We start from the raw sequence: 25,837 nt of genomic DNA, 5'->3' as shown, positions 1-25,837 counted from the left end.
TTTGTGCATGAAAATACTGTATAAACACCATACAATCCTATTTATTTTGTGTGTGGACAAAAATTCAAATGTTCTACAGATTTAAATACTAAAGAGATTTTATTATGGCTCTCATTTCTCATATTTACACAATGATGTCAAAATATTGAAACCTGCTAGCACTCAACTGAATATTAAAAAAAAAAAAAAAAAATTCAATGAGTAAATGCTTCTGGGATTTTTTTGCCAGTCATCCTCGATATTTGACCACAACAAAATTAACACCAGTAAATAATTACAGTACTTGTATATATATGTTGGTTTGGCAGTCAAGTATGAAAAGCTGCATGTTTATATTATGTAGAGACTAGAATAAGAAGTGTGCATGTCTTCAGTAAATACTGCAAAAAATTAACACAATTCAATAAGATCTAAGGAAGAAGCAATGTATAGTGCCACACACTCAGTGGCTGGACGCAACAATAAATGAGCAAATTAGTAGGCAATTATATAATATTGTGATTAACTAGGAAAAGAATACTAATGTAGAGGGCATCTCTATTCCAATTTTTTATTACAATCCTCTCTCTTTTATGAGTATTTTCAGGGTTTTACTGTACAAATATACAGAATATTCAGTTTATGCTTAAAATTCATAAGCTATCCAAACCAGTGAGCTGCCATGCATTCACGAGTCCACTCAGTCTGACAAACCCAACACCAATGAAAACCACACGAACCACGTGTACACACCATGTGCATACATCCACCATCACGTTCTGTAGGTGTCCGGCATTTGGGACAAGGTTTAGTAGTAACACGAATAGCAACAGATGTGGCCTCATCCCAGCGAGAACTTGCAGCCCTGGAAGGGTCAACAGTAAATCCTCCACTACCTCCCACAATATTAGGTCCATTCCCATCCTCTGGATGACATTCTCCTATATGATAACCTTGCAGGCACAGTCGACAAAAAACATAGCCACATCCACCTGTACATACAACCCTATGGCAGTCTTGGTCAGGAATGATGCCTTGGCCACAACCAGGATATGGGCACAATACGCCTCCAGCAGCTAATACAGCCTCTTCAGTACCCCATCGTTGATATCTCTCATAATGGTTGTCACCCATTAACTTGAAATGATGCACTTCACGAATGAGTGAATTAGGACAACCAATAGGACACGGTAATGTATAACCCAGATCTGGATCTTGTATAAACTGTCGTTCATTAAGTCTTGACACACAAAATGTAACAAAACAATCAAGGCACATTACATGAGCATCTATGCATTCAAACACAACAACAGGTGATGAAACGTCTGTACAAGCCAAACAGGGAACAGCAGGAAGGTTGGCACGAACCAAGTACAACGCCACTGAAGTATCATCCTCTCCACTAGTTTTGTGATTTCGACACTTGAAGAAGAATTCAGCTTCAGAACCACTGCAACCAACGGTCTCACACGTAGCACTAATCTGAAAAATATTTAACATTAACAAACACATCTTATGGTATGAATTGTAGACACAAAGCTTGATGCAACAGTTATTAACTGTGGTGTACTAGCAAAAAACAAATATCCATACGTTTAATAATTTTATTTTGCTGACTTAACTATTGCTCAAAATAAAATAAGCTCAAAATTCGTTAGCACCAATTACCACCACTAGAACCTGAGAAACACAACAAATGATCAAAAATTTGACAGGAATAGGCCACAGCCAATAAAAGCTGGAAGATAAGTTTTAGTGTGTACACACCCCATTTCACTACCGAGGTGAGTACACGCTCGGTGGTCATCTGCACAACCTGTCCTCATACAAATTATGTCCAAATTTGGCCATTTGCCCGTATGACCGAAAATGGCTGTAATTTGAAAATGAAAAAAAAAATAAATAATTTTTTTTTTTCCAAAACAGTAAGTTAAGGGTCCTCTGGTAGGTTAGGAGGGCAGGAAATTCTCCTAAGGTTTCAAAACGTCATGAAAAACTTTGATTGAAAGTTTCCTCTGCTAACCTAACTGAGTAAGTCGGAGAACTCAAACAGAAAATGGGACAGTACATCACTTTCATGAGCTGATTTCATTTCAAATTACTGTACTGTACATCCATTTTTGGCCATTGCACGCATACGAGCGAAAAGCAACGTTATTTTTAAGAGGACGGGTTGATCTGCAATAAGTCCCCCAAACAACATAGGTAGCTGCACATGGAGCTTCCACTTGCCCACATCCTTGGGGAACACTGAAGCAAACAAGCAGTACCTAGAAGAATGACACATACGATGCGCCACCCAGGAACACCTGAAAGGCAAAATTCAGCTCCCACGTATCAAGTGAGCAAGTCCAAAAGAATCCCTGCCAAGTCCCCAAGGAAAAGAGAGGGTTATCTGCCAGCCAGGATGAACCTAGAATGTCAAACTGCAGCTAATGAGCCGAGACAAACCCATACTCAAAACAAACCGACTCTATCAGTGAGAGATCTGAATTTCACAATCGGTACCAAAACAGGTCCATGTGAGCCACTGAAAGCATAACACAGGAAGACAGAGACTTCCAGAAATACAATGGCTCTGAGGCACCAAATGGGACCCAGAATAAAACCTATGATAGAGCAGCCGAGCGATCATATTCATGTAGTATTAACCACTATCAGTGACAGAACTGGCTAGGGAAGCTGGCTGTGGGCTGGGGTTGGGTTATTGATACTATTGAGTTTAACCTAGTTTTGAGTGAATCTTTTGTTTCCTTTGATTAGCTTGTTGAGTCATTAGGTAGTTTTGAGACTTTGTTTTTCAGTGAACACTCCATTTGTCTGTAAAAGCTTCTTTGACTTTCTGGATTCTTTCCCGGTGGGGGTGGCAAAGTGTTATTTGCTCTCTGTGCGTCTGTGAGCGGGGACACCAGGTCCTGGCTCTGGACCCCTGCATGTCAAACAGAACTCCTGCAACTGATGTGACCCATGAGATGGAGCAATCTCAGCAAGATAGCTTCAAGGAGCCACCAGGTGGCCTCCCTCATAACATACAGATATCAACAGCTGTACTAACCTGGCCATGATTCAGAACATCTTGCCAGTTACAGGGATCCCGATGCAGAGTAAGCGCACCTTGTTTACAAGATGCACATCTTACACGCAGTTTACCCACTTGAACTGAGTTACATGGCTTTACACAGTACACATAAAAGTGGGGACGTTCACCTTCTCCATCCAACGTCTGCAAGACAAATCTACTATTAGAATCGGTATAATAAAAAAGATGGGCAAGAATTGTATTCACATTAAGTATTTTGCTATTTAAGAAACAATGATCATTGTATGACACAGATAGTTAAGAAATCCAAATGCATCTGTAAATGTGTTAAGCCCCTTTGCATGAAAATTTGAAGACTAATTGTGATGAAAAATTATGGGTATAATCTTTTAAAAATAATAATAATTCATTGTGTCAGGTAATAGGCAGCCAGCTTATACATACAATACTTGTTAGGCTTATATTTAGGTCCCTTTTCCCCCCAGGGGTCAAATTACTGACCCGTCCCAGGATGCAACCCCACAACAAGCTGACTAACTCCTGGGTACCAATTTACTGCTAGGTGAACAGGGGATATTAGGTGATATGAAACACGCCCAACCACTTCTGTCCCACCCAGGATTCGAACCTGGAATTCTCGATTGTGAGACGAGAACGAACCCGAGTGTACTACTGGGACCTTTCCAGAACAGTGATACCTCACTTACTTGGGACTCTCCTTATTTGACAAGGCAGTCCTCATGTAGTCTCTATGGACATTTTTTACTGCCTCAGATAATGAACTAAATAATAATTTGTTTGTTTTGTCGGGGGGATAGCAGCCTGTGTATGTATTTATTGCTAGGTAAACAAAGGTATTAGGTGATAGAAAATGTGGCCAAAAACTTCTTTCCTGCCCAGGATTTGAACCCAGGATTACCAATTGTGAGTGGAGAATGAACCCAACTGTACTAGCGAGATTTTAAAGGAATACTTGAAATATGTGCTATAAAATTTCTTATGCTAGCTAAGCTATATACATAAGGAGCCATCACATACCCAAACTGAGAAAAAAGAATGTGTGTACAGTATGAGGACTGCCTCAGTAAACATATATAAATGGGGAAGTAGAAAGAAAGAATTAAGAATTGGTACAGACAAATAAAGTCAAATGTAAATAAAACAAAAGAACTAATGAAAAACAAGATTGCCTGTCCAAGCCTGTATGTATTGGGACAATGAGAATGATAAAGATGGGAAGATGCGTGCTAGTGGCTTTACAAGAATGTAAAATTTCAATGCTCTGTACTCTCATAAACCCAATGTACCTTCTTGTATATAAATAAATAAATAAATAAATAAATAAATGAACCTAGTGAGTGGTGACCAACTATCCTGTTTAACAAATAACTCAGAAACTGTAGAGAGAAAAAGACATCTAGAGGAATGCATAGTGTACTTAATCCTCAATTTTTTTCTGGTGCAGATAAAAAAATATATAACAAAACTTTCTCTTTTTTTTATGTCGTAAAATATTGATTTATAATTTCAGAAAAAATGAAAATAATTTTAGTTTGGTCATAGTGAGGTGAAGAAATGAAAAAATGAAATCATCAAATTCTGAGAATTAATTTTCAAGCAAACAATGTATTCGTGACAGATTTCTTCTTTATCACAAATACCTAGTGGTCCATAAAAAGCTTTGAATTTTTGCATGGTATTAGTAGTTTCAAGCAACAGCATCATCATCATCATCAGTAAATGGATAGTGAAGCACCTGACATGATGCCAACTTTTTTAAGAATGTCCAGGAAGTTAATTAAGGCTTTTTAGATTTTTCCCCAACATGGAAAACGATTGCCAGACGTCTTTAGTGTCAAATGATAACCACATAGAATATTTTAGGAACTTTCAATATTAATTGACAAGTTCAGTCATTCACAAACAACAGAGGCATTGCCAGTTTATCATTTGAGAATGACAGGAGCAGACTAAAGGTTAAACTACAGTACGGTATAAGAATTTAGAAATGACACATTCAAAAAGTCTTACCTAAGAGATCAATGAAGAAAGTGTGGACGGAATGAGGGCTGCTTCAGAAAACATACGTAAATAAGAAAATAGTATTTTGGCCCACCCACTACTGTACTGACTCACTGATGATGACAAAGAAATGAACAAAACTGTTTAAGATAAGTATGAATCTATATTTAGCCATGCAAATGACACAATGAAAGCAGAAGATTCAAAAAGTTTTCTTCGTGAACTTGGCCCACACTGACAGTCTTTATATCAGATTTTAAGGTTCACACGAGACCAGGAAGCATGGCAGGATATGCAAAATAGCCCCACTAAAAAGCAGAGGTACAATATGTACCCTGAGAGAGAACTGTCAATATCAAAGGCCCAAAAATTTTTAAAATGCTCTTGCTACATACATATAGGACAAAACTGGCCAACCTCTCAAGGGTTCAAAAGAGAACTCTAAAACACCTTCAAAGGATACCTGATCAACCAGGCTGTTATTCATACATCAGGCTGCAAGCAGCCATGTCCAGGGGTTTAGGTGGCCAGACTACCAATCAGGAGGCCTAGTCAGAGACTGGGCTGCAGGGATATTGATCCTTGGAATCACAGCAAGGTAAGGTATGCAAGGTCATCCCACAAACTTCAAGATCCCATTCACTCAGCTCCAAGGAACTTTATTTATAAAGAATTTTTTTTTTTTTTTATTAGCACAGGTACTTAGAATAATATGGAAAATCAGCCTACAGACAGATGGCAACCTGCAAACACGAAGAATAGCCAATTCACAATACTGTAGTAACAAAAATTGCAGACCATTCACACTAACATTACATATCATTTAACATTTGTGAGAGGTTGCTAAGAAGGAAAATTACCAATTTTACAAAAAACGACAAGCTATAAAATCAAATTGAAAATGGATTTAGCACTGGAAGATAGTGTCTTTTACAACGTCATCGTACTACTGTAGATCACAAATTACAGAGGCTTTAGAAGTATATAAAAATGCAGATGATATATACACACATTTTACAAAAGCTTTTATTACATGCAATCACAAAGTGATAGGCCAAAAATCAAAATAAAAGAATAACAGGTGAAGTAGGAAGGTGAACCCAACAGGGAGACAACAAAAATGGTAATCAATTTCAAAGAGTATGAACTAGCAACCTGGAAAGCTGCAAGCAGTAAACTCTGGCTATGGGCTAGGGAGCCGGTTGGCCGAGCGGACAGCACGCTGGACTTGTGATCCTGTGGTTCCGGGTTCGATCCCGGGCGCCGGCGAGAAACAATGGGCAGAGTTTCTTTCACCCTATGCCCCTGTTACCTAGCAGTAAAATAGATACTGTGACTTAAATAGTGACTTAACAACACCTGGTTGTTAGTCAGCTGTCACAGGCTGCTTTCTGGGGGTGGAGGCCTGGTCGAGGACCGGGCCGCGGGGACACTAAAGCCCTGAAATCATCTCAAGATAACCTCAAGATAGGTGGGAGATATTTCACATCTCAACTAGCAGAGATACAAGGTAAGCAAACAAGTCAACAGGTGACACTGCTGAACATCGAACCCTTCCTACCTAGAAATGAGAGAGAGCATATGCCACCATAGAAGGAATAGAATGGTCACTTAATGTGACTTACAAGCACAGATCTGGCTAAGAGCACAAGGCCTGGATTCTTGCACAAGTCAGGACAAAGTCACACACAGCTTTTCACATAACTAAATACTCACAGATCTTGTATTGGCAACCAAGTCCCAACCACTGTTCAGAGAGGAGTACAGTATTTCCAAAGGCAGCACCCAAAAACCTCAGAGAAGTTAAACTCCGTGTGGTTAACAGAGTTAGTTCACAGCACCTGGGAAGAGAACCCTGAATTGTGAGCTGAAGTGAATGAGTCAGCAAGGAAACACTCAAGGTGGCTAGCATACACATTCATGAAACATACGGAGCATGCCCCAATGCAGGACTAAGTATTGGACTGCAGGACTAAGTCTAAAGGAAAGCCAGCTATTTATCTGTTACAGAAGAGTTCAATCTCAGCTAGAGCCAGTGTTTGTGGTGCAGTGCCAGGTGAGAGAGTAAAGGAGCGGCTGACTAGAACTAGGTGACCTGGGCTGCCACGTGGTGGCAACCAGAGAAGTTTTGGTGGGTATGGTTTGCCTGTTCCAACAATCACTTGGGTTTTGATTTTCCAAATCATTTCTTATAGGTGTGTTGGTTGGTTTTACTTTCAGCTCTATTTCAGCTTTTTGGGATGTTCACATTCATAGTGGGTTGAGCTCCCAACATACTTCTGTATCCTTTGAGGAGGCAATAAAATGATACTTCCTCCCAGCAGGCCGATAAATACTCAAGAGCCTAATGTTTGGAAGTTTCCACGTGGTGCAAGTGCAATAAGTTCCGGGAGCTACTAAAGAGACCAGCCCAGAAAGGTATCATATTTCAATGCTACCAAAAATGTTATCTAATTCTTCACCCACAAAACCCATTAACATATTGAATTATCAATTCAGTATCATATTTTAAATTTGATATCTGACAACGATTCACATAAAAATTTTCTAACTTACTGAATTTTCTGCATTTTGTTGAATTCAAGTATGTTCCCTTCTCTGACCACAATTCAAACCTATCCAACAAAAATCATCTATCAGAACCATTACTTGTTATCCTTTGACAACATACTGTTGTTACTAGTATTCAAATATATAACCGGTAAACTAACTCTTCATACATTTTCCTGTGCTTTCTAAATTTAGGAAACACCATACAGTACTGCAATGCTAACTCACGACCTGAAATCTTTCCTAAATATCACGCAAAAAAGGGATAAAAAATCTAGCATTGAATGTAATGACACTCCTTTTTCTGGTAGAGCCACGGTGGCTCCCTAAAGCTATCTTAATGAAACTTTACTTTATTCTTATAGGTCACATCAGAGGCAGGAGTTCTGTTTAGCCTACTGGGGACCTTAGCCAAAACCTGGCCCCCCTCACTCAAGTGCAAAAAGTGAGTGACAGTTCACCACTCCATCATAAAAGCATCCAGAAAATCAGCAAAACTTTAAAGACAAATGGAAGGTTACAGAAGAAAATGAAGCCTTGAAACCGCCAAATCAATCTGCCGATGATTCACAAGGAACAAGAAATTTACTCAAATGAGCATGGAACTCGTTAGTACTGAGCGCCACCACCAGGCGACCCGGGTGGTGGCGCCTGGTAGCTTCCTGAAGCTAACCACAGAGAACAAAAAGTGGAACTAACCAGGAAGGAAAAGGGGTGGCAGTACATAGAAGAGAACCTAGGCCAGGAGAGACGACCCAAAATAGCACATGACTGACTGGGATCAGGAACATTAACTAAATACCAGGCTGCCAGAACCCTGTTAGAATGCTAAAACATCCAAGTCTGAATATCAGCCCAGGACAAGTTTGAGAAGACCATAGTCAAAGCAGCATATTTGCAAACATCGTGGGTCTGAGGGTCGACAGCAGGTTGATTAGATATAATGGCATTGCAGATAACCTGAGAAATGTGAGCCTTGGAACAGAGGACCAAGAAAGCAGGGTCAACCGGTGCCCACTGAGGCATAACTGGTGGCCCCCTGGTAACTGTAAAGACTTGCCATTGGACACAACAAATGCAATGTAAAAGATTTAGGAGTGATCATGCTGGAAGACCTTACTTTCAAAGAACACAACAAAGTTGCTATCACAACTGCCAGAAAAATTATGTCAACAAGTAGTCACCCCTAGCTCGATGAATCAAGCACCAGTAACCAAATCATCATGGGAACATCCCCTCCCCCCTCAGAAATGAGCTGACTCTTTCCTCACTGGAAAAGAAGGAATAGGCTACAAACGAACAACCACCCACCAAGGCAAAAGAAACAGAACCTGCCTCCAGAGAAGAGCCTGAAGCTTCCTAACTCTTTAGCCAGAGATGATAGGCAACAAAAAAAAAAAAAACATCATTGAAAAGATACCATGAGCCAAAGGGGAAAATTGTAAACCATGGTAAAGAGAGAGACAAAAACCTGGTCAAGAGACCAGGAAGGCTCAGGAGGAGTAAGACTCGGCTGGAGGTGAAAAAACACATGAGACAACTTGCATAACATGGCCGAGGTGTCAATGCTGAACACAAGTAACAGTGGCTCTGCCAACACTGAATGGTAAGAAGCGAGAGAATTAGGCATGAGGTCAAGAAAGAACAAAGATAAAGTAACAACCAAGATAAAAAGGACAAAATGACCCTGACAGAAACCGAAAAAATGGTGAAGAGTCAGAGAGTGAGAAAACTAGTGTCGGGTAACCTGACACCTGCCACCACAATGAAAGACTGATGTGGAACACCAGAAACCCAGTCACCTATTCATGATACAAATGGCAATTGATCAATGTCAAAAACTCCAGGTGTGTTGAACAGAGGAGAAGGTTGAAGCAGCATAATACATCGTCAGGCTGAGCTCCTGAAATAGGCGGAGTTGCAGAAAAACACCCAAAAAGCACCAGAAACCAAGGCTGGGCCGACCCCCATGGAGCCAGAAGGTTCACTCTCCTCAAGTACAGCTTCAGACTGGACAGAGCCTGAGCAACAGTCCAACCAGGGGAAAGGGGTAAATGCACCTTCACCTCAACTAGTCCAGTTGAAAGGTATCCACTTGCAATCGGGGAAAGGAGCTATGTAGGAGGGAAGGTGTCTGTTCAACACCGATACAAAGAGGTTCACTTCATAGCAACTAAACATCTCACAGAGCCAACAGAAGGATGTGTTGTCGACAGCCTACTCCATGGAAATTGAACCGAAATGAGGTAATCCATCTGTGAGAATGTTGGACACCCCCCGGAGGTGAACTGCGCAGAGAACCAAACCTCAAGAATCCAGGAGATGAGCTCCTCAAAATGTCCAGCCCCATAGGCCAATGGACTTAAGCAACCCCCTTGATTCAGGCAATTAACCACTGAGGAGCAGAGTGTAGTCGAAGCATGGAGCTCGGAGGAAGCCAAGTGCTCCACAGAGCATGCAGCACAGCTGTAAACTCTTGCACTGCACTGTACTGTGCATCAAAAGTAACAGCCCTGACCATCAACAGGGAAGGATGGCACCACAGAACCGAACCCTGAAAAGCTTGATGGGGAAACCGGCGACACAAGAACCAACAAAGAGCGAGCAGCACCTGAACCCACTGATCCTAGGTACAGTGAAAGGGGCAGAACCTGACAAACTGTTACAATGCCAGGAACCAAACCCTATCCAATTGGAAAACCATGCAGGCAAAGTTCAGACTCCTGCACAACTGCTCGACCAACCAGCAAGTCATAACACAAAGCAACTGACCCCTACAGGACAAAGTTCAAGGAGACTGGCCCATAGCTTCGAGCAGAAGGGCTTGCCATTTCTGACGGACCCAGAGCACTACTGGTAGAACCTTCCATGAATTCATCAATAACAGAACTACCCAGGGGTGCCAGCTGTGGGCAGAGCCCTAGGCACCTAGTGGTGGCAATTGCTACTAACAAGTTTCGAGCTCCTTTGAGTGAATCTCTTGTTCTATGTGAATCGTGTGCAGTTTTTTTGGCAGTTTTGGCCTCATTTTCTGGAACCCTCCAGTTGTCTGTTAAGTTTTACTGACTTTCTGGAGGCTTTCCCAGTGGGGTGGCAAATTGTCATTTGTTCTCTGTGCCTGTGTGTGTGTGGGGGGGGAAGGGATAGGAGGGGAGGGGGGGGAGGTCCAGTTCTGCCTCTGATTCCTGGTGGGACAAACAGAACTCCTGCATCTGACATGACACATCAGATGCAGATCTCAGTGAGATAGCTTCAGGTATCCATTGTATGGGGGCAGCACCCATGGAAACAAACATGGAATGCCTTCCAAATGAAATAAAAATATGTTATTCAATAATAATTTAAAGTACCTGTGTCACAGTAGTATCTCATATCTCATTGTGCTAATCTCTACATGCATCCTACTGGTTCTCTTTACTATCCCTTACTTATACTCTCAGTACTCTATTATGTAATAGCTATGGTGTTAAAATATATCTACCATGTGCCAGCATCATAAAATCATATACCCTTATGGTTCAAATTCACATGTTATTTTCAAAACTGCTAATTTCATAAACAGTCATTTCTCAGTATTACTACCTTTCTTGAATATTATTTGACTCTGTTGTTATCACATTTTAAAAATGGTTTTCGACTCACAACTGAGGATCCTGGGTTTGATTGGACAAGACAGAAATGGTTAGGCATGTTTCATTTTACCTAATGTCTCTGTTCACTTAGCAGTAAACAGGTACCTAGGAGTTAGGCAACTCTTATGGAGATTCATCCTGAAGAGGTTCAACTTTGGGGGGGGGGGGGATTATCAGGGGAAAGCGCCAAGCCATTATGACTGGCTGGCACAATCAGAGAACACTGTATAAACATCAGAGGTCCGCGGTTGTTCAACGTCCTACCAGCGAGCATCAGGAATATTGCCGGAACAACCGTGAACATCTTCAAGAGAAAACTAGATTATTTTCTTCAAGGAGTGCCGGACCAACCGGGCTGTGGTGGGTATGTGGGCCTGCGGGCCGCTCCAAGCAACAGCCTGGTGGACCAAACTCTCACAAGTCAAGCCTGGCCTCGGGCCGGGCTTGGGGAGTAGAAGAACTCCCAGAACCCCATCAAGCAGGTATCAAGCAGGTATCAAGCAGGTAGCACATGGAAGAGGTCAAGATATGGATTTGAGATGGGACGGGGGGAAATGATGTCCAACCACGTGAACATGTTGAGGATTGAACGCCAACTTGCATGACGCGAGACCATCGCTCTACCATCCAGCACAAGTGGTTGGGGAATGGGGGGAAGGGGTGGGGGGAACCTTGATACAAGCCTAAAATATATATGCACGGGCTTCCTGTCCCTGACAAAATGAATTAAAAATAATAATCTCTAGTTTAAAGTATTAGCCAAATGTTTATTGTATCTATGCAAACTTCTTAATTACTATACTGTACAATTGCAGTACTATACAATACTTAAAAACAATAGTTCTATTAGCTCTATGATATGCCTGAAACACTTTGAAATGTATTTCACTTTACACTATCCTTATAAATAAAAAAGTATTCTTTCTTTATTTATTATGTACTGTATAAACAAAGGTAATCTTCACCTTACAGGAGTCAGTATATTATGAGTTATCATCAGTATAATGCACAAATTGCTATAGCAGCAAATGAAATATATAAGGTACAGTTATAGTTAAACAATTAGTAACCTGTATTTTGTATAAAAAGAGCCAGAGTTAAATAGTTAGAGCGTGAAAGTATAATGAATATATTAACAAAAAGTCACAGTAATGTGATTGTAATAATTACTTTTTCAGATTCCTGGAGAGCCTACAAGATGTGGGCCTGCCATGCTCACCACTCAGGTATGACTTCATAAAAGAAAGGCATACAGGTGCTTACTAACTGTAATTCAGACCATTTTAAGCCTTGCCCAAGATTTGGGTAGCCAGTGGTTTCGTGCTTTCTTCACTCTTCATTTATACAAAGGTTTGTTCAAATGAAAGTGAACAGAGCAGCCCTGGAAACACAAACCGTAACTGTCTCTATTTTCCGCTTGTTACAACTTGTAATAAAGTTGTTACATCTTGGCTTAACGTGTTTATGACGTATTAGAACATTGTTACAACTTGATGTATTGGTTTTTATAACTGTTAGGAGGTGTTAAAACTTGTTCGAACGTTGTAGCAACGTCGTAGTTTCGGTGTGTGTTTGGAGGGAGCAGGGCAATGGTTATCATCATGATCAAAATGCAGTTCTGGGCCACAGTCAGTTAACTCATGAATTCCTTCCTTTTGTACATTCATAGCTTAGTGACAAGTAATGGAGTGATGCATCCACATTTGGTGGCTATTCAATGTTCTTACCAAAATTTTATTATGCATAGGCAACATTATGCTATAGTAATTTTTTTTAGTCATTTTGTGTACCATTAAATTAAATACATCTTTCATAAGCATCTTAATATTCACCTTAAGGTCACGAATACTCTTTTGTTCTGCCTCAGTCATCTGTATCGTCATGACTGTCGATGCATCACAAAGAAGTCGGCCGCCACCACCCCGTATAAGTTTAGTGGAGGGAGGGATAAATTCAGTGGACTGTGAAGGTGGCAAAGATGCTCCAAATGCTGTATCATTTTCAGCCTTAGTTGTCTGCTCCTCAGGGTCTTTGGTGGTGAAATGTGTTGATTGATCAGATCTACTTGGCAATTTCACAGACTGCAAAAACAGAATGGCATTTAGGGCAATGTACAGTACAGTAAATAGACTAATGTGTCCCGGCAATACAGTTGGGTTCATCCTTGACTCACAATTGGGAATTCCGAGGTTCGAGTCCTGGGCGGGACAGAAATGGTTGGCGGCATTTCCTATCACCTAATGCACATGTTCACCTATTAGTAAATAGGTACCCATGAGTTAGTTAGCTTGTTGTGGGGTTGCATCCTGAAGAGGGTCAGTATTTTGACCCTGTACTTTTTGGGGATTTCCTTGGTGGCTTCCTGAGCTAGCTACCTGGCTATCCCCACATCTATAATGCCACACCAGGTCCTTGAGAGTCATAAAAGCCTACAGTAAACCAGAAGCAAAATCTGATCCATTCGATGTTTACCTTTGAGTGACTATGGGGAAGAGGGATCTAACTCTTTATGCCCCACCTCCTAGCCATTTATACCTGGTGTGCTAATTAACTCTCTCAACATTAACATCTTCATATTCCTTTTTAAAGTCCTGGATGGAATTGGCTTCAACAACCTCTTCCTTCAATACCCTCCACTTGCCAACTAGCAACTGACTGACCATGCCTATCTTTATCCCACACATATGTAGCAGAACATGTATGGTTATCCTGAAGTGACCAATATAGCCTTACATCTTTATTTAATGTAATATAGATATACATTACTTATACATAATTACCTCATCATTTGCTGCAGTTTTCTCAGAGCTTGCGGCTTCATTCAAGTATTCCACCTCAGTGGCAGAAGAGGACGAGGCTGCGCTCATTGATGTATCTCCATTGTTATTTTTAGCCACCACTTTGACTGCATGAAGAAAACTGTGATTTCCAAGATCACATTGTTGGATGACCATTTCATTTGGCAATTCCTTTCCAGCAAAAATAATTCTTAAGTCGTTGCTGGAACTGTTGAGTTTGGGTGCCAATTTTATTTTCACCTGCTCTACTGTCCATGATGGATCGATGGAAATAAAGACCTGTCAAATGTGTAATCATTAAAAAAAAATTAAAAACATTCATGAACTAGAAAAAAAAAAAAATAAAACATAAATTTTAAAACATAAAAAAAAACATAAATTAAAATTTTCCACACCCAACAAGTAAATAAGTATTGGATGTTAGAGGCACTGTTACTCTAGTTCGATTCCACCACATTACAGTACTCATATATTGAACTGTTATATTTATATAATTGTCAATTTCAATTTGACAAGAAGAGAATGTAGACTATATTATGCATAAGTAATGGGGTGGTGATTAATAAGTATGAAGAAACCACTGTCAGTTTAAACACACTGCATTACTCACATACAGTAGTTTATTGAAAAATTTGTGCAATTGCAAATTTCAATGTGCACTTTTGTATTTGTCTATACAACATACAGTATTAGTAGATATAATGAAATAGAAAGGATGTTTGCAAATAATTTAACCCAAACTCCTGAACAATAATAAAGCACATTGTGCAGTGAATTTAAATGTAATGGATTGTTTCAAGATAATATCAGTATGAAAAACCAGCGATGAATGTAATGAAATGCCATTTTCTGGTTGAACCCCAGAGGCTCCCTGAAGCTATCCAAACTAATATGTGCTATATTAGTTTGGGGGGGTCATCAGTCACAGGAGTCCTTATGCCTACTGGGGACCACGAGCCAGAACCTGGCACCCTTCAGAGAGGCACAGGGAGCAATGGCCTATGAGCACTTTACATTTAAAGTATGTCATAATTGCCAATATGAACCCCTGATATGAATCCAGCTGAGCCAGAACCTCAGAGCAACAGCTGGACCAGGGTGAAGAGTGACAGGAACCCCCACCTCGACCAGTCCTGCCGAAAAGCAACGATCATGAAAGCCTCATGGTCAGGGAATGGCGCCATGTACAAAGGGAGACCATGCTGATGCGAAGAGGTCCACCTCCTGGCACCCGTATGTTTGAAAAAACCAAAGGAAGGAGGCAGAGTTGACCGTCCACTCCATGGAAAGAGGAATGAAGCGGAATAGGCTGTGTGCCAGGAAGAGGTACACACCCTGAATGTGAACTACACGGAGAGCTAAACCCCGAGAACGCAGCAGAAGAGTTACCCGAAGCGACCAGCCTCAAGGCCACGAACCTAAAGAGACAAAGGTTCAAACAATGAACCACGGGGAGCAGTCTGAATAGAGCTGGATCACCAAGCCCCGAAGAAACAGGATCCGTCGCAGCGCATGCCACACAGCCACAAACTCCCGCACCGTGCTATGAGCTCCAAGGAAGGATGGCGCCCAATGCCCCTGGTTGGCCTGGTGAGCACTGGTCACAAAACCCCAACCGAGAGACAGGGCATCCGTGAACACACCGAGCGAGGGGAGGAGGAAGGCGCCATGCTACCGAACTCCAAAAATCCAAGAAGGAAGTCAGAGTCGCAGCAACTGACACAAGGACACTGGGAAAAGAAACCAGTGATTGCGAGTGGCAAAAGAGGCCACTCCGAAGATACAAGGACAGCCTTCGAAGCCAAACCCTGCCCAGCAGATAAACCAGCTGGGCAAAGTTCAGCCTCCTTCACAGCTGCTCGGGCAACCACCGAGGAACCCAGGTTCCCCCCCCCCCCTCCTCAAAAACAGCTGAAGGCGGGATCACAACTGGAGCAAAACCGTAGGAAGGAGAGAATCGGACGCAGTCCAAGAACCCCAAACTAGACCCAGCCAAGCCTGAACCTGGGACGGAACCAATTGGGACTTCTGCCGAGTTACCAGGAACCTGAATCCGACAAGCTGGGAAAGAACCAGAACCCTGGCTAGCAGACAAGCAGACCAGCAGGGAGTCCACACTGCAGGCTGCCAGCCAGGAAGACACTGGAACCTCGAAATGCACCTGATCAGTGTAAGAGGAACCAAACTCAAACAAAACCAGATCCAACACAGGCATAAACCGGGTCTCGCAAGAGGTACACTCCAAGGGCCTCAAGAACCTCCACAAGGGTCGGCTGAGAGGAAGAAAACCTCAGAAAAGATGAATCCAGGGAACCCTAGGGCACCCAGAAACAATGGTATGGCTCCCCTCCCTGGGGGAGGGGGAGGGGAGCCATACCTACCGCATTTGTCAGCGGATAAGATGTACAATGTTAATGATTTTTTGGGGGTATGGGTGTGGGGGGATAAAAATGCTGCTGGAGGGCTCCGTTGATTGTGGATGCTTGGTTGGTTAGGCTGGGGATGTATCACATGTTGTGTCCAGTAGTGGCTTTACGCCACTACCTGCGGGCCACTGGTTCTGTGCCGGTGGACGCTCTCTGGGTGGATCCGGTTTCCTTGGTTCCCCTGTTCCAGGGCTCTTTTGTCTCAGGTTTTCTGCAGTGTCATGAAGTCTAGCCAGCCTGCAGTCTACCCTCATACCCGCTGTTAGGAAGTAGGCTGCACTGGCGGCAGTTTTTAGCAACATGTCTTGGGTCGACATTTGGGTGCGGGGGTTTTGGAGGTAGAAGAGAGTCCGAGCCACCAGGTATCTCGTGCATGTTCTGGTTCCGTCCCGGTGGTTGTGGCTTTGGGGCTCCTGTCATGGCCAGCTGTCTCTTTCATCTTGAGACCTGCGGTGCTGCTGCCTTCCGGGTAAGTCCTTCTTTTTACTTATTTTGGATAGTTATTTTGATCTTTTCAGATGCAGATTGCACAGGATAACCAGTGGTCTGTTTTGATTCGCCTACCTTTCTAGGTCCTTACCTGGTCGATGGCAATTATGACATACAGTACTTTAAATGTAAAGCACTCATAGGCCATTGCTCCCTGCGCTTCTCTGAGGGGGGTAAGGTTCTGGTTTGTGGTCCCCAATAGGCATTAGGCCTCCTGTGACTGATGACCCCCAAACTAATATAGCACCTATCAGTTCAGATAGCTTCAGGGAGCTGATGGGGCTCTCCACAGAAATATTAATTGAGAAAAAGACATGCCACTAAATTGGACAGTACACAGTCTGACTTAAATCAACTACAATAATTTAAAAATAAAATGACAAACTTTAATCCTTAACCTTCAAACTGTGCACTTTTTTAGGTTCCTTTCTAGGTGCACGTAAAAAAAATTCTAAAAAATTCTTTCTCCTTTTAATATTGCAAAATATTTATTTCCGTGCTAGGAAAAATCAAATTACTGTATTTTAGTTTGGCAGTAGTGAGGTGATGACATCATATTATGAACATTACGACATGAAACATGAATGACTGGCAAGGAAATTTCAGGCCCATGGAATAAATGATAAAATATTAGAATGGATAAAACAATGGTTGAAGGAATGAAAACAAAGGGTTGTGATAAATGGAAATTAATCTGAATGGAGAAATGTGATAAGTGGGGTGCCACAAGGGTCCATTTTGAGACCCTTTTTGTCATATACCTTCTTGAGGTTATCTTGAGATGATTTCGGGGCTTTTTTAGTGTCCCCGCGGCCCGGTCCTTGACCAGGCCTCCACCCCCAGGAAGCAGCCCGTGACAGCTGACTAACACCCAGGTACCTATTGTACTGCTAGGTAACAGGGGCATAGGGTGAAAGAAACTATGCCCATTGTTTCTCGCCGGCGCCTGGGATTGAACCCAGGACCACAGGATCACAAGTCCAGCGTGCTGTCCACTCGGCCGACCGGCTCCGTACATTAGAACATAATATACTAGTACATTTATTTATTTATTTATATACAAGAAGGTACATTGGTTTTGAGAGAATACATAGCATAGTATTTACAATCTTGTAAAGCCACTAGTATGCGCAGCGTTTCATCAATGACAAACGAGAATATTACAAACCACATCATCAAATTTGCAGATGGCACAAAGATTTATTGTAAAGTGGGAAATATTAACAATATTGAAGCCTTACAAAGCAATCTACATGAACTCCACAAATGGTCAGAAGACTGGCAAATGCTTTTTAATATTGACAAATGCAAGACCCTGCATGTGAGGCATAACAATCCATGCCACAACTACCAAATTAATAACATTACATTACAGCAGACTGATGAAGAAAGGGACCTTGGAGTCAAGATCCACCACTCATTAAAAGTTGCACAACAGGTGGGTGCAGCAGTCAGAAAAGCTACCCAAACTCTTGGGATACTCAAGCGTAATTTTGACTACTGTATAAGGAAAAGAAGGTAATCGTTCAACTGTATATATCTCTGGTGTGCCTCCACTTAGATTACTGTATCCAAGCATGGAGACCTCATTTTCAGAAGGACATAGCTACTCTGGAGAGGGTACAACACCGGGTGACAAAAGTCATTCCAGAGCTAAGTCATCTCTCGTATCAGGAACGCTTGAAGACCACAGGGCTAACAACACTGCAAACCAGACATGATAGGGTGGATCTCACTGAAACTTTTAAATACTGAACAAGTTAGAGGATGTTGATCCGGATATTTTCTTCAGAAGGTCAGATGTAACACAAACAAGGAGCAATGGTTTCAAGCTCAATAAGCCACAATGTAGGACTGAGAACAGGAGGTGCTTTTTCACCCACAGGGTTATTAATCCATGGATCTGCCTACCCACTGAAGCTGTAACTGCCAAAACTGTGCTGAATTTCAAAATATACCTGGAAAAGATCATTAGGCAAATGGGGTACCTTCGACAGGCCGCCGACTTCCTGTCCTCGTCGAGGCCACTAGGGTTAGTGGCCCTCAGGTAAATCAGGTAAAAAAATTTAATTTTCAAGTAAACTATTTTTAACAGATTTCTCCTTAACACCAATATCTTCCAGGTCCATAAAAGTCCTTGAAATTTTGCACAATGCCAATGTTTTTGAGGATAGGCATCAGTGAATGGATAGTGATGCACCTGACATGGTGCCAATTTTTTTTAATAATGCCCAGGAACGTAGCTAAGTCTTTCAGGACTTTTTCTTGATGTGGCAAACAATTGGCAGAGATCTCTAGTGTAGAATGACAATCACACAGATTATTTAGGAACTTTGAATATTAAGAGGCACATTAAATCATTCACAAACAACAGGAGCACAATGGGTCTATCATATGAGAACAATAGAAATAGTTTAAGGGTTAAAGTGCAGCTATTGTCAAACGTTGATCCCCTGGATAATGTGGTTATCAAATTATTGCATGTTTATTTTAGTTATTATCACCCGGTATTTATATGAATTGTGTAAATATGGTTATAATACATTTATATGGATTAATGGAGATAGCCTAAATTCATGTAAAAATTCTGCTATAATTTTTAATTGCTTAATATGTGATGATGTTATTATCTACCAATAGCTATCCAATTATCACCATGGTGTTTCCCACAGGTGTTTGAATCTATTTCTAGATGACATTAACATGTAGAATAGTAGCAAATGAGTGGGTTGCAAAATACTTACTTGGACTGCACCAGGAACAGATTTATCTACATTATAGATACCTAGATGGGGTCCTGGGAGTTCTACTCCACAAGCTTGGTCTGGGGCCAGGTTTGACTTGTGAGAGCTTGGTCCAATAGGCTGTTGCTTTAATTTGTGGGCTCACAGGCCCACATATCCACTACAGTCCAGTTGGTCCAGCACTTCTTGTAGAAAACTGTTCAGTTTTTTCTTGAAGCATTCCACTTTTGTTCCGCCAATATTTTTTATCCTTGTTGGAAGGATGCTGAACAGCCGTGGACCTCTGATGTTCACACAGTGTTCTCTTATTGTGTCTATGGCACCTCTACTCTTCACTGGCTCTAGTGTGCATTTCCTTCTATATCATTCACTCCTGTATGTTGTTATTTTATTGTGCAAATTTGGGAGCTGACCCTCCAGTATTTTCCAGATACTGAATATCTTATTTGATGCCTCTCTCATCTTTTTTCGAGAGAGTACATCTTAAGAGCCTTGAGACAATCCCAATAGTTTAGGTGCTTTATCCTGTCTATGCATGCCATACATGTTCTCTGTATTCCTTTTATTTCAGCAGTCTCTTGACTGCCCTAAAGAAAAGAAGGGAGTATTGTGATGGGATCTCTAGATTTGAAGGTTCTTGTAATCCAACCCTATCATTTTTTTAGCTAATGCTATATTTCTTTCGTTATTCTCCCTACCATCATTATTCCTAAATCCTTTACATGTTGCTTTCCTACTACAGGCAGATTTAAATGTGTCTTGTACCCTGTATTTTGTTTAATGGCTTCATTTTCCCATTCTATGTACTGTACCTGGAATTTATCACTTTTAAACATGTTATTTTCTGCTGCTTAATTGAAAATTATTAATATTGGCTTGTTTTTTTAATGCCTTCTACAGAAGTAATTTGTGTGCTGATTTTTGGTTCATCTGTAAAAGATGACATGAAGCTGTGACTTATATTCTTGTCTATGTCTGATATGAGAATAAGGAAAAGCAGTGATGCAAGGATTGTGCCCTGAGGTACAGAGCTTTTCTCAATTATTGGACTATTTTATTTGACTGACTGTTACTCTTTGCATTCTGTTTGACAGAAAATGAAATATCCATCTCCCTACATTACCTGTTATTTCTAGTGATCTCATTTTGTGAGCTCTCATTCCATGGTCAAATTTATCAAATGCCTCTGCAAGGTTCATATAAACCACATCTGCATTCTGTTTTTCTTTTAATGGATCCTACTAATGGATCAACTTTTGTCATATAGATCAAGTAGCTGCAAAAGACTCCTGCTCTAAAATGGAGTCTTCCTGCTCTAAATCCATGTTGCCCCGAGTTGTAGAGGTCATTGGTCTCCATAAAACTATAGATCTGACTCCCGATCACTCTCAAAAACTTTAATTATAATGGACATTAGTGCGACTGGTCTATAATCCTTAGCTAATACTTTGCTCCTTCCCTTGCGTAGGGGAAGCTATATCTGCTGATTTAAGCATTTCTGGTATCTGCCCCATGTCGAAGCTTTTTCAGCACACTACACTGCATTGAGTGCTTGTGCTTGTACCGGAATATAGGCCCATGTATATTATGTGTAAATAAATTAAGTTATTCTACACATTACATAAACTCAAGTGAAATATTGAACATGTAAACCATGTAATTTGAACATACCAGCCCTCTCCCAGTCAGCAGGCTTTATGTCGATGTGTACCAAAAATTTTTTTTTCCTTTTTAATGCACAGACAGAGTGACACCATTTATGATAGCTGCACTTAGAGGGTTATTCAAAATATCGCATCCAGTTAAAAAGGACACACAATGTTTAAATAAAATATTACTTTTACAGTGTGTAGTTTACCTTTTCACCAGTGTTAGTCCTGACAAATACTTCTAACATGTCCTCAACTGCCGGCTGGTATGTGCCAAACCCAAACATTGCCAATATGGATTGCCATAGACCAGCAAATAACTCAAAGAAGAATCCAAGCATACTACTACAGTAGCGTGCGTGATGCATTAACCACTATTCTCATGCTGAAAAAATAAAAAAATAAATTTAACACTTACAAAATAATTTTACACTAGCACAGATTGGTATAAATGCAAAATTTATTTCAGAAAAAGAAAATTACATTTAAAAACCACATAACATATGGGGGTGGTACAATATGGGCAAATTCTAAGTACTAGTACAGTAGAGTGCAGAAGAGTACTGACAACAATAATCTTAGCACATAGGTCAACACAAAGCTTCCCTCTTTTCAAACGCTAGTCAATTCTATTCCTCTTCCTAAACAGCGGATGTCCATTTTCACAGTGGCATAGATCTTACGAGAGGGTTTCCACTTGAAGACACTCAAAATTCTCCATTTACTTTAACAACTTATGTTATTAACTTTTTTATTTCTAATCATACTATCAAACTGTGGCACAAAAGATATAATCACAGCCAAAAATACAGTATAATGATTACAAATAAACAAGTGTATTTGTACAGACTGATTAACACAAGATCATAAATTTGTTGTACTGCTTTTTATTACATAGTATTCTTTATGTTAGTAAGTACAGTAATATCATTTCATATAATTTTTTTCAGACCTTTCATGCACTTTTTTCCCTTCAATTCACATCACCACTTAATTCACTTTTTCTCCTTTCATCAGATGTGCAAACTTCATTTGGTAAAATAGGTGATTATACATGCTCTGGAAGAGCCATTGTATTTATTTTGGCTAACACCATCCTGTCCATATAGGTCTTCACAGCAGACATCACTATACAGCAAGTTAAGAACTCATGTGATGTCAAAGGTATATTTTACTGTGTATTTTCTCCATTTGCATTACATTATTTATTGGAATGACAGATTGGCAAGCTCCCTCTAATTATGTATAATAAAAACATTGAAACTAATACTGTAGTATTTAGTCACAAAACATTGATAATAGTATTAAGTCAATAGTAATACTGTAATAATATAATAGTATTACTGTAATTTGTAATCATCTTTTAAATTCTAATTCATTCTTTTTTTATTTATATGTATTTAATGTTCCCAACATAAAAGTTAGGTATGACTGACTGAAGTAGCACTCAAGAATTACTACGGTAACAATTAAAGTACTGTATGTTGAGATTTTGAGCAAAAACAAAAGTTTCAACAGCAAAGAGAACTTAGGAAGTGCAGTGAAAAAATGGTATCTGGTTTTCTGAGCTGCAGTATCTCAATCTGATGCTCCCTCTGGTATGATCCGGCTGTGTCCATAGGACAAGATCATGCAAAATCAGGCATAAAGCACAGAGGATAACTACCAGTTGGTCTAGTTCGTAGCTCAGTCGATTAAGGCAGTGTCTGGGATGCTCCCGAACGCAGGTTCGAATCCTCGTCACGGTCTTTGTGGATTTGTTTACCAGTTGGTCTGTTTGGGGACCTGTGGCAGCACCACTACCACACACCTCTGGGTCTCCCCCCCACCCACATACTTTTGGACATTGTCCCATGTCATTTGTCAGGGATGGATTGTAACTTTCGATTTTAGATGACCTGTTTCCATTATTTAGAATATTTGAATCCTGTGAGTAAGGCTGTTAAACCCAACATTTTCACTTTGTTTATGTGTGGATTCCATCTCATGTTAGCCTCCAAATGCATGATTGAGCTGATGAGTTTGCCAAAGAATCTGCATTTAAAGGAGAAATTGAGTATAACCTTGGATTGTCAATAAGCAGTCTGAGAGCAGTCTGTACCTTACCTTGAGGTTACCTTGAGGTGCTTCCGGGGCTTAGCGTCCCCACGGCCCGGTCGTCGACCAGGCCTCCTGGTTGCTGGACTGATCAACCAGGCTGTTGGACGCGGCTGCTCGCAGCCTGACATATGAGTCACAGCCTGGTTGATCAGGTATCCTTTGGAGGTGCTTATCCAGTTCTCTCTTGAACACTGTGAGGGGATTGCCAGTTACACCAAGAATTTCAATAAAATCTTGTAGATCTGAGGCAAATCGAAATTGACACTCAATAATTCCATCTATCATCATACTATCATGCAAGAGGAGCCACACATCTATGGATCATCCAATAAAATCTGCAGACTTCTAGATGTTACTACTGCTCGGCTTAGACTCGGTTATAAGTATCTCTGGAAATTTTCATAATCTGCTGATGTAGACCTGACCAAATGTAAACTATGTCAACAAAATTATTCGCACACCCTCCGTCTCTATGTGATGGAGTGCGGAAAGATACGTGAACTCAGAGACAATTATATAACAAATGTTCAAGAGATGTGTAAATATTTCATTCAAAATGATCTGCTACCAGAAATCTTAGCCAAATATCCCCAGTTTGCTAACTATAGGTAGTAACTAAGTGATTGTAACCTATCCACCGCTGCCCACTGGATGGGGGGGGGGGGGGTGCAGGACAAAAATATCAATTGTGACACTAGCTCTCCACATATGTCAGTTGCTTAATTTAGAAACTGTACTTGTGGTCGGTCTCGAGCCCATTGTTGATGTGGCAACGTGCATTGAATTTTTGTGACTAGCTCATCAAGATTGTAACTTGCTTAGCTAAATGAATAGTGGGGTTCAGTCTCTGAGCTCATTATGTGCCTCTGTAACCCTTTCCACTACCGCCCACAATATGGGTATGGGGGTGTATAATAAATGAACTATAACTAAAACTTTTGGTGGTCTTGTTCATGAAGCTACACATTAAATGTTTCTTACCCATCAGATATCCCATTCAAATATATGCGAAATGAACACGTGTAAGAAAATTTCAGTTGAAAACTCACAAGTATCCCGTTGAAAATGCGTTGGCTCCATGGCTTTTCTCTCAATAGCCCCAAATGAACAAGCAGTTTTTTGATGTTGTTGTTGGTTGAGAGTTGAAGATGCTCGAGGGATCGGTTGCGCCCCGATACAGGGACACAGCAAAATAAAAATGAGATCCCTACAGTCTCTTCAAGCCACAGTCCCTACAAATCTCTTCAGACCACATACTTTACAGCCACTTCAGGCCACGGACATGACGGATGGAGCGGAAGGTATGACGAAGGATGTCATAACGGACGTCTTCGTCTGCCTCATCAAGGAGAACGGGAACCGTGAGGCTGGGACTCTTCAGCACCCTGTGGTCTGGCGCGGTATTGGGTGCTGTGGGTGCCAACAGCTGATCACATCCATGCCGGCCTCAATTACGGAGTAATGTTTTTGCCAATAAGGCACCTGTCATAACTCTTCACCTTAGTCATCAGTAATATTTAGCAGCAATGAATGCTACCTTACAGCTGAACATAATTGTAACAAGTTGATTATATTGTTTGTAAGTTACAATGTTTTTATATTTGTTTTATCCGTAAATAGTAATATTTGGACTACATGCATTATCAGCTGATCATTGTTTACATTTGTACTCTGGATTTACTAAATATAAAACACCTGAGATCCACTAACACTAGTGGCCTCTACGAAAACAGGAAGCCGGCGGCTTGTCGAAGATCCCCCCATTTGCCTTGATTATCTTTTCCAGTTGTACTTTAAAGGTTAACAGAGTTTTGACATTAACGGCTTCGGCGGGTAGGCGGTTCCACGTGTTAATTTATTTATTTATTTATTTATTTATTTACTTATTTATTTACTTATTTATTTATTTATTTTATTTATTTATATACAATAAGTTACAATTGGGTTTATGAGAGTACAGAGTTAGTTTAGTTCATTTATTATGCACCCCATACCCATCTTGTGGGCGGTAGTGGAAAGGGTTTGTAGCGAGTAGATTATCCCAATAATATACTCGCTCCAAATGCATTGTTAATATTCCTGTCAACCTTTGGAGATGAATGAGGTGAGGCGTTGCCCGGGCAACACGGTGAGGTGTTGCCCGAGCATATAAGCAGCAGAATAGCAAACATTAACTAGTCTACTTTCAAGTGTGGTCTAGAGCAGACACTTGCGAGATACTGTACCGACGCTCAGTGCGCTCAACTCACACCAAAGTATCACCTGTGTACTTCTGTATATTCGACCAAATATATATATATAGTATCTTAGTGTCTGTGTTTATTTGTCACCATACTTTACGTAACAATGGAAACGTTACAGGTTACAGAGGCACATAATGGGCTCAGGGACTGAACCCCACAATTCAT

General features: G+C 40.8%; 1 protein-coding gene and 1 long non-coding RNA gene across 2 annotated transcripts in view; one reads left to right on the top strand and one right to left on the bottom strand.

The window, feature by feature from the left end:
• The window catches only part of LOC138370885 (uncharacterized), a 223,086-nt gene extending 210,037 nt beyond the window's left edge, over positions 1-13,049 (top strand). Inside the window, exon 3 of the long non-coding RNA XR_011230256.1 lies at positions 12,402-13,049. This is a non-coding gene — a long non-coding RNA (uncharacterized lncRNA). The remainder of the gene's footprint in view (positions 1-12,401) is intronic.
• park (E3 ubiquitin-protein ligase parkin) lies at positions 528-24,857 on the bottom strand. Its single transcript, XM_045753839.2, has 6 exons — positions 24,479-24,857; positions 21,539-21,714; positions 14,004-14,300; positions 13,056-13,304; positions 3,035-3,202; positions 528-1,461 (listed from the first exon to the last, which is right to left on the bottom strand). The coding sequence occupies exons 2-6, from the start codon at positions 21,695-21,697 to the stop codon at positions 640-642; spliced, it is 1,695 nt and encodes a 564-aa protein (XP_045609795.1). The 5' UTR covers positions 21,698-21,714; positions 24,479-24,857; the 3' UTR covers positions 528-639.
• Positions 24,858-25,837: the final 980 nt, after the last annotated feature.

This window comes from Procambarus clarkii, chromosome 33 (genome assembly GCF_040958095.1).
Source record: "Procambarus clarkii isolate CNS0578487 chromosome 33, FALCON_Pclarkii_2.0, whole genome shotgun sequence".
NCBI lineage: Eukaryota > Metazoa > Arthropoda > Malacostraca > Decapoda > Cambaridae > Procambarus > Procambarus clarkii.
The sequence above is the reverse complement of the archived record's forward strand: the minus strand, read 5'-3'. Positions and strand labels throughout refer to the sequence as shown.